This window comes from Sapajus apella, unplaced genomic scaffold (genome assembly GCF_009761245.1).
Source record: "Sapajus apella isolate SASKATOON/1434 unplaced genomic scaffold, GSC_monkey_1.0 scaffold125, whole genome shotgun sequence".
Lineage (NCBI taxonomy): Eukaryota > Metazoa > Chordata > Mammalia > Primates > Cebidae > Sapajus > Sapajus apella.
In genome coordinates, this window is record NW_022437065.1 from 3,532,937 (window position 1) to 3,542,874 (window position 9,938).

A 9,938-nucleotide genomic window follows, 5' to 3' on the forward strand; every position below is an offset into this window, starting at 1 on the left:
TATACAGGGGAACTCCTCTGTGCTGGTGCCCTAAAAACTGTGCATATATCCTCATAGGTCATGTAGGCAAGGCTCAACTGCAAGCTGATCCATGCCGTGGCAGAAGGCCCTGTGATCCTCCCTGAGCATGAGAGGATAGGCAGTCTTGTGAGGAGCTGCCACACAGCCATTTCTCACTTGCCTCTCTTTTTTTTTTCACAGTAGCAACAACATTTATTATAAAAATAGGTGGATAAAAAAGTGTGCTTTAACTTCTAGATATACAACAAATGCTATTGCGATGCAGTTTTTCAGTGCAGACATGTGGCTCTGCAATGGCAGGGATGGGCCCCCTAGTGTGATGTGCAGCCGCAATACTCCACTTGACAAACCTCTGGTTCAAGGCAGAGAGGAGACACCTTATTCTATAGAACAGGATGGGGCTTCCACCCTGGGGAACATACAAGTGGCTCCCATAGGCAGCCACACCTTTCTGGCAAGCTGTAGCATACCCAGGTGCAGGCTGGGGGAAGGGTTGGCACGCCAACCCCAGATTGCTCTGGCTTCAGCCTGAAGGAGACACAAGACTGGGACCTCCCTCTGCCAGATGTTTCTGACCCCATCTCCACCTTCGCCTCTAGCCTCACTGGCAGTTCCCTGTGACCCAGCCTGTTCCATAGCCAAAGGGGTACCAAATGATCACAGTGCCCCACACCTATTTTACGAGCCTTGGATCTCAGTAGAACTTAATCCATGGAGTTGAGAGCACCCACCCTATCCCTGAGGGCAGCTGCGCTGGGCTAGGGAGTGGCAAGGGCATGGGTAGAATCTCGGTCACTGGCAGCACTCGGCCATGTGCCTGAGGAGCTCTTCACCTCGCTCATCACTAAAGCACTGCAGGCAGTGAGAGCACTGAAGTTCCCCCTGGTCTCTCTGGGCTGCCCAGGATGCCCGCCCTCTGCAGGGGTTCCCAACTGCTGGGACCCAGTCCCATGCCTCCAGCCATAAGCTCCAGTGCATTGGTGGCCAAGTACTTGGCAGTTTTGCTTTCAGCGTGAATCCGGCAGGTGTCCGGCTCTTGAGAATCTTGTCTCCAGGACACCTGGTGCAGCAAAGAGGTCACCTTTTCCTCCAGTTCCTAAATCCTACTTTAAGTCGGTCCTGATCTGCCCTTTCTGACCTGAAGTCATGCTTGTAAGCAAGAATGTGCTGTTCCAGCAGCTGCGCCCACTCCAGCGCAGCATCCCAGGCTGTCCTCTAGGCCACGTGCTCCTGCTTCACGTCTGCACAGTCGTTTATTTTCTCTTCCAAGTGTCTATTGAGCCGGGAGAGCTTCCTCATCAGCTCGGGCTCATGGAGGGTGTCTACAGCCCCCTGAACTGTGCATGGAGCCCCCTCACGTATTCATCCCTGCTGGCATCCTAACACTGCCTCTTGGCATTGAGGTCTTCAACGTGAGTCACCTTCTGTTTTAACAGTCGATTTTCTTCCTGTAACTTCTCAGTAACACACTGGACAGAGGTATCCCTATCTTTATGTTCTAACTTTCAGGACTCCTCTCCCCCACGTTCCTTTGTGCATGCTGTTGTTCATCCAGACACTTGGCCAGATGCTGACACATGTGGGCAGTGGCGGTCAGCGTCCTCCACAGCTGGTGGGTCTCGTTGGCAGGGGGTGGGGGGGGCACAGAACGTCACTGGTGGCCGAGGCCCGTTCCCCCTCCGCGGTGCTCCTCCACAGCAGGACAACTTCCTTCTCTTGCTCCTGCTGTGGCTGGCTCAGCAGCTGCTGCATCTCCCTTTCTTTTAATTCTAGTCGCTCAGTAAGCCTCTCGATTTCCTGGCACATCTGGGAGTCCGCGGTGCCGCCCTTCTGCCGCCGCAGCTGCTCCCAGAAACGCGCCACCGGCTCCAGCAGCGCGTCCACCAGGGACCGCGCGGCGTCTCCCTCTAGTGACGCCAGGCGGGCGCGGAAGGGCGCGGTGCGGGCGGCCAGCTGGTCCTACAGGCGCCGCAGCCGCTACCAAGCGGCTGTGCGAGGGGCCCCCTCCCGGCCGCCTTACCCCGGGTCCCCGGACGTGGCTGTAGGCTGGCCCGGGAGGCTGGCACCGCCGGCTGTCACCCTTCCCGGCCCCTCTATCTTGAGGGAGTTTCTCATTGCCTCTTGGTTCTAATGAAGTGTGGGACTTTCCAGCTTGTCCCCTCCCCCTTACTGTCTTACTATGCCAGACAGTAAGCATGCCTGCCGTTTTCTGGGTTCCAATGAGGTGTGGGACTTTCCAGCTTGTCCCCTCCCCCTCAGTGTCTTACTATGCTAGACAGTAAGTATGCCTGCCGTTTTCTTTGGAGGGAGACAATACCTCTGTCTTTCAAGGATGCACTCTATACAAAAGATAGTCCAGAACAAAGGACCGTACAGTTCCTTATTTGCAAGATGTGCAAACACACGAGACCTATGGAGAATTGTCTCTCAACAAAGGCTACACACAGAAGAAGGAGAAGAAAATCTCTCTTAAGCAAAAAGAGGCGGAGCCGGCGGGAACCGAGAGGGTGCCGCAGTCCCCTTCCCCTCCCCTCGCCTGTCCCCGCCATTTTCTCCTCGCACCCCGACCGGAACTATGTGATCCCGGAAGTTCCGGGGCCTTTGGAACTATGTGACCTCGGAAGTTCCGGGGCGTTCCGTGGCTTTTGGGGTGTGGGATAAGCAGTAATGGCGGAGGCTGCAGCTCCCGAAACAATAGCCACAATATCAGGAGCAGCAGCGGCGGAGGAGGAGGCAGCCGCGTCCTTCCCCACACCGATCCCCACAGTCACCGCCCTGTCTCCGAGGACGGACAGAGGGGGCGGGGGCAGCGGCGGCAGCTACGGCAGCGGCGGCAGCTACGGCAGCGGCGGCAGCTACGGCAGCGGCCCCAGCTACGGCAGTGGCCCCAGCTACGGCAGCGGCCCCAATGGCGCCCGGGGCGCCAGCGGTTCCAATGGCGCCCGCGGACCCAATGGCGCCCGCGGCGCCAGCAGCGCCAGCGACGACAGCTGGACTAAACAGGTCACCTGCAGGTATTTTATGCATGGGGCTTGTAAGGAAGGCGATAACTGTCGCTATTCTCATGACCTCTCTGAGAGTCCGCATAGTGTAGTGTGCAAGTATTTTCACCAAGGGTACTGTTTTTATGGAGACCGCTGCGGATATGAGCATAGCAAACCACTGAAACAGGAAGAAGCAACCTTTACAGAGCTAACTACAAAGTCATCACTTGCTGCTTCCTCAAGTCTCTCATCGATAGTTGGACCACTTGTTGAAATTAATACAGGTGAAGGGGAGTCAGGAAGTTCAAACTTTGCAACTATAGGACCAGGCTCAGAGGACTGGGTGAATGCTATTGAGTTTGTTCCTGGGCAACCCTACTGTGGCCGTACTGTGCCTGTCTGCACTGAAGCACCCCTGCAGGGCTCAGTGACCAACGAAGAATCAGAGAAAGAGCAAACCGACGTGGAAACAAAAAAGCAGCTGTGCCCCTATGCTGCAGTGGGACAGTGCCGATATGGGGAGAACTGTGTGTATCTCCACGGAGAATCATGTGACATGTGTGGGCTGCAGGTCCTGCATCCAATGGATGCTTCCCAGAGATCACAGCATATAAAATCGTGCATTGAGGCCCATGAGAAGGACATGGAGCTCTCGTTTGCTGTGCAGCGCAGCAAGGATATGGTGTGTGGGATCTGCATGGAGGTGGTCTATCAGAAAGACAACCCCAGCGAGTGCCGCTTCGGGATCCTCTCCAACTGCAACCACACCTACTGTCTCAAGTGCATTCGCAAGTGGAGGAGTGCTGAAGAATTTGAGAGCAAGATCGTAAAATCCTGCCCACAATGCCGAATCACATCTAATTTTGTCATTCCAAGTGAGTACTGGGTGGAGGAGAAAGAAGAGAAGGAGAAACTCATTCAGAAATACAAGGAGGCAATGAGCAACAAGGCATGCAGGTATTTTGATGAAGGACGTGGGAGCTGCCCATTTGGAGGGAACTGTTTTTACAAGCATGTGTACCCTGATGGCCGTAGAGAGGAGCCACAGAAAGAGAAAGTGGAAGCATCAAGCAGAAACCAGGCCCAAGGAAGCAACAGCTTCTGGGAATTATTTGAGGAAGGAGCAAACAGCAACCCCGTTAACAACAATGAAGAGGCTGTCACCTTTGAGCTGGGCGAGATGTTGCTTATGCTTTCGTCTGCGGGTGGGGAGGACGAACCGACAGACTCTGAAGATGAGCGGGACGTGTTTCGTGATGAAGAATTTTATGTCTTAGATCTATAGAAACCTTTCGTGGTGTGTGAACTGGTCAGCTGAACCCAGAGAGCAGCTGTCCCCTGTGTTGGTGTGCCAGTGTGTGTGTTCTCTCCTAGGCAGGCCTATCAACTCCAGGTGCTGTCACAAGAATTTTTACCCAGGGCCTGTCTTCTCAACCCCTCACCTTTCCCCAGGGAATATGTTGTTTCCCCTGTTGAAAAAAGTTAAAAAATTAAAATTTTTTTTCTTTTTCTGTACAGCTAGAAGAACTGTTGGAGTAGAACAAAAATAAACCTTAAAGTTAGTGTTTTTTTTTTTTTTTTTTTTTTTTTTTTTTTTTGAGACAGTCTTACACTGTCACCCAGGCTGGAGTGCAGTGGTGCTATTTCGGCTCACTGCAACCTCTGCCTTCCAGGTTCAAGCCATTCTCCTGTCTCAGCCTCCCAAGTTGCTGGGACTTCAGGTGCATGCTGCAATGCCCAGCTAATTTTTTTTTTTTTAAAGACGGGGTTTCACCATGTTGGTCAAGCTGGTCTTGAACTCCCGACCTCAGGTGATCCGCCCACCTTGGCCTCCAAAGTGCTTGGATTACAGGCGTGAGGCACCATGCCCGGCCACCCAGCTAATTTTTAAATATTTTTTGTAGAGATGGGGTTTCAACATATTGGTCAGGCTGGTCTCAAACTCCTGACCTCAGGTGATCTACCCGCCTCAGCCTCCTGAAGTGCTGGGATTATAGGCATGAGCCACCGCGCCCAGCCTTAAAGTTAGTTTTTTGTAGCAGGCATGAGCCACCACGGCCAGCCGTAAAGTTAGCTTTTTGTAGCAGGAATTTAACTGTCAGACAGTTAGTATAGGTGTGTTGCATCATCTGTTTTTCAATCAGATTGTGTTTATGAACTTTTCACACACTCATTTTGAGGACCCCAGGTTCAAAAGTAAAAGCAGTGGCCCTGCTTTTGAGGTCCAAGAACAGGAGTGTTGGGTGAAGGGACCTAAGCTGGCCTTCTGCTCCAGACATGGGATGTGGATCCTTGAGGTTTCTTGTGAAGTCGGCACGTCTGTGTTTTTATATCTGTTCCCTACCCCTGTAATGCATATCGCATGCATTTGTTCTGTGGTTTTAGTCTCTTGTTTAATTACACACAAGCAATACTACTGGGTAACCAGAACCAGGTGCAAATGTGTTGAGATTTCTACTGTTTTACATGATAGGAAAATTGAGAAAGAATACATGTAAAAGATATGGAAGCTTAACATCAATGCAGTGTTGAAAGTTGACCCCCAAGGGCTGACATGGTGTGTGTGAGTGTGGGTGTGTGATAAGCTTCTCATCCCTGCATAGGTGTAGTATTCTTGGGCTTAGTAGAAAAACTTGGTTTAGTGGTTTAAGCCTTGTGTGACAGATAGATCTTAAAGGACAAAGCTGTATATTGGTAGTTGTCAGTATAGCATTACTAGCTCTGTTTATACAAATAGAGAAATGGGGTTAGCCATAGAGGTTAAAACTGCTGGGTTATCCCACATATTAACTCAAACTGGGTCTTGGATACACAGTTGTATTTAATGTTTTACCATCTAGTCTTTCCAGTACAGGCACTTTCTGAAAAACCTTTGTCTGCATTTGGGGCATGTTGTTGTTGGGTTTCACCATGTTGGCCAGGCTGGTCTTGAACTCCCGACTTCAGGTGATCCACCCACCTCGGCCTCCCAAAGTGCTGAGATTCCAGGCGTGAGCCACCGCGCCCAGCCTGACACTTTGATTTTTTTTTTTTTTTTTTTTTAAAGACAGGCTTTCACCATGTTGGTCAGGCTGGTCTTGAACTCGCGACCTCAGGTGATACGCCCGCCTTGGCCTCCAAAGTGCTTGGATTACAGGTGTGAGCCACCACGCCCGGCCAACACTTTGATTTTAACCCAGTAAGACCTGTACCAGACTTCTAACCTTCAGAATTGTTAAGATAATAAATTTCTGTTGTTCTAAGCCATTCTGTTTGTGGTAATTTGTTACAGCAGCCTGGTGCTTTGATTTTAACCCAGTAAGACCTGTACCAGACTTCTAACCTCTGGAATTGTTAAGATAATAAAATTGTGTTGTTCTAAGCCATTCATTCAGTTTGTGGCAATTTGTTACAGCAGCAATAAACAACCAATACACATACTTTAAATGGAGACCAATCTTTAATTTTCCATGCTTTTATAATAATTATAATGACAAGTTAATCAGTAAATGCAAATCAGAAAAAATTTTTTTAATATCTTGGAACTTAATATCTGGTTCAGAAAAGCATCCATGTTCTACCAAAGACATAAGCTTAAAAGATTGTCACTCCTTGGGGGTACAAATTGATGCAACTTTTTGGAAAGTACTTTGGCAATAGCTAGCAAAACTTTATTTATTTATTTATTTATTTGAGACAGAGTCTCACTCTGTTGCCAGGCCCCAGGCTGGAGTGCAGTGGCGCAATCTCAGCTCACTGCAACCTCCGCCTCCCGAGTTCAAGCAATTCTCCTTCCTCAGCCTCCCAAGTAGCTGGGACTACAGGCACGCGCCACCATGCCCTGCTAATTTTTGTATTTTTTAGTAGAGATGGGGTTTCACCATGTTGTCCAGGATGGTCTCCATCTCCTGACCTCGTGATCCACCCGCCTCTGCCTCCCAAAGTGCTGGGATTACAGGCGTGAGCCACCGTACCCGGTGCTAGCAAAACTTTAAATGTGAATACTCTGGCTCAACAAGGTACTTCTAAGAACTATTGATTTTCTTTCATAAATTGACAATAATGTAAAGACAAGAATATTTATGAGATTGTTGTTTGTGATTAAAAACTGCAAATAACTTACATGCTTACCAAAAGGGACTGTTGTAAAGAAATATTATCCGTTGTATACTATTTCTTTACAATAGTATACAATGGCATTTTATTTAGAATTAGCTCCATCTATAAGTACTAACATGTCCATAATACATAAGTGAAATAAGCAAGTGGCAGGCAGTGTATATAGAATAATTTCATTCTTGTAAAAAGAAAAGTTTGTATATATGTGTTTATATAACACAAAAACATTCTAAACAAAGGTATAGTAAATAGGAACAAGTTCACTCACTTTTTACTGTCTGCATGTCAATAGTAGTTATGGCTATTAATACTTTTTTTTTTTAGACTGAGTCTCACTCTGTCACCCAGGCTGGAGTGCAGTGGTGTGACCTCGACTCACTGCACCCTTCACCTCCTAGATTCAAGTGATTCTCATGCCTCAGCCTCCCAAGTAGCTGGGATTACAGGCACATGCCACCATGCCCGACTAATTTTTGTATTTTTAGGAGAGCCTCCCAAAGTGCTGGGATTACAGGTGTGAACCACCATGCCAAGCCATTATGATTACTAATATTTTTGCAGTTGGAATATATCAGCTTCAGCATAAAATGAAAACCTGAAGAAATAAATAAGTGTTTTGTAATAACCCTTAGATAATTTGATACTCTACTTGTGATTAACGATTTGGCGTATCTCTAATTCCTAATTGGATTACTAAATGTATGAGTGACTCTGAAAAAAAGCAAGAAATGGCTTGTAATTCACGGCAGTACAAACCAAATAAGGAACAAACAAGCGGAACAGCCCACAAGGCCAGTAGGGTTCAGAGGATGAAAAGAGTATTATGGGCTCTCAAAGGTGCCATCAGAGTCATTGGTGGTGCCCATGAATTAGAACATGGAATAACTTCACTTTGACTAGACATGGGGACCACTTGGGGGTTATGCAATGGGTATATGAATGCACCTCACAGATTTGTAATGACAAGGAGCATAATTGAACAAGGGCCCCCAATGCTATTGGTCTGAAATCCATTGCCATGTTTGCACTAAAGCTACACCTCCCATGAGCTACTCCCAGCCAATGACAGCAAGGATACTAAGACACACTTTCCTCAGATACACAGGACTCCTCTGTGAGCTGGCTTTGGCTCAAGGCCTCCCCCTAGTCCTTGCTGAAACTTTCTTAGACTGCATGGTAGTCTAGGACGTTTCCAAGACTTGTCCTTCTCTCTCTCTTTCACTTTGGGTTAATCTTGCGTCACTGACAAATTGCCCAGCCTCTATCTGGCTCTTTCTCCATTTTCTATAACAGCCTTTATCTGGTTCCCTCTTTATCTGGCGTGTCCTCTAATAAAATAGTACCTACCTTATGAGGTAGGTACTATTATCACTTTATAAATGAGGACATTGAGGCTACAGTTCTGGAGGACAGGCATCCAAAATGGGTATCAGTAGACTAAAATCAGGATGTTGGCAGGACTGGTTCCTTCTGATGGCTCCATTCCCTTGCCCTTTCCAGCTTCTGGAGGCCGCCTGCAAAACCAGCAATCACATCACTCTGACCTCGGCTTTTGTCATCATGTCTCCTTTTCTGACTCTGATCTTGTAAGAATCCCTTGTGATTGTAACACACCCACCCAGATGATTCAGAAAAATCTCCCATCTCAAGATCCTTAACTTAATCACATCTGCAAAGTCCCTTTTGCCGCGTAAAGTAACAAATGTATTCGCAGGTTCTGGAAACTAAGATGTGGAAGTCTTGGCAAGGGGTGGGTCAGGGAACACCTTTATTGTGTTTGAGTCTTCTCTATCTTTACTAACTTTCTATCGACTTGTTTCATTAGTTACTGAGAAGAGTATTGAAATGTAAGGAGTTTTCTATTACTCCTTTTAGTTCTGGTTTTATTTCATGTATTTAAAATTTCTGTTATTGAGCACACATATAGGATTGATATTTCTTCCTGATTAATTTACCCCTTCACCATTATGAAATATTTCTCTTTATGCCTAATAAAATTATGAAGTCTACTAATAAGGATATGGCCACTATAATTTTCATAAGGTTAGTGATTATGTTAGCTATATGTATTTCCATGTTTTTTAATTTTTTTTTTGAAACAGAGTCTTGCCCAGTTGTCCAGGCTGGAGTGCAATGGCACAATCTTGGCTCACTGCAACCTCTGCCTTCCAGGTTCAAGCGATTCTCCTGTCTCAGCCTCCCAAGTAGCTGGGACTACAAGTATATGCCAACATTCCCAGCTAATTTTTTTTTTTTTTTTTTTTGAGACAAAGTTTTGCTCAAAGTTTTGCCCAAGCTGGAGTGCAATGGCGCAATCTCAGCTCACTGCAACCACTGCCTCTCAGGTTGAAGTGATTCTCCTGCCTCAGCCTCCCGAGTAGCTGGGATTACAGGTGTGTGCCACCATGCCCAGCTAATTTTTTTGTGTTTTTAGTGGAAACAGGGTTTTACCATATTAGCCAGGCTGGTCTCGAATTCCTGGTCCAAAGTGATCCTCCTGCCTCAGCCTCCCAAAGTGCTGGGATTACAGGCGTGAGCCACCGTGCCCGGCCAAATTTTTGTATTTTTAATAGAGACAGGGTTGCACCATATCAGTCAGGCTGGTCTCGAACTCCTGACCCGAGGTGATCCACCCACCTCAGCCTCCTAATATATTTCCATCTTTTTACTATTATTTGTGCATTTATATATATAATGCTTTTATTGAAGACAGTAGATAAATTAGTCTTTTTTAAAAATCCAGACAATCTTTTCCTTTTAATTGGCATGTTTAGATCATTTAAATCTAATTTAATTTAATTATTCATATAGTTTGATTTATTTTTTATTTATTTA

The 9,938-nt window shown here is 47.1% G+C and overlaps 1 protein-coding gene and 1 pseudogene across 1 annotated transcript; one reads left to right on the plus strand and one right to left on the minus strand.

Annotated features, from left to right (window-relative positions):
- Positions 1–354: 354 nt before the first annotated feature.
- LOC116539023 lies at positions 355–1,894 on the minus strand (annotated as a pseudogene).
- A 745-nt stretch (positions 1,895–2,639) lies between these two features.
- LOC116539018 (E3 ubiquitin-protein ligase makorin-1-like) lies at positions 2,640–4,510 on the plus strand. The gene is made up of 2 exons (XM_032261619.1): positions 2,640–2,855; positions 3,009–4,510. The coding sequence occupies exons 1-2, from the start codon at positions 2,689–2,691 to the stop codon at positions 4,288–4,290; spliced, it is 1,449 nt and encodes a 482-aa protein (XP_032117510.1). The 5' UTR covers positions 2,640–2,688; the 3' UTR covers positions 4,291–4,510.
- The last annotated feature ends 5,428 nt before the right edge of the window (positions 4,511–9,938 follow it).

Bases quoted from the DNA above. Each gene is read 5' to 3' on its own strand.
- LOC116539018 (XM_032261619.1), top strand. From the start codon at position 2,689: ATGGCGGAGGCTGCAGCTCCCGAAACAATAGCCACAATATCAGGAGCA. The intron at 2,856-3,008 runs CAGCTACGGCAG...CGCCAGCGACGA, and splicing joins GGCAGCTACGGCAGCGGCGG to CAGCTGGACTAAACAGGTCA.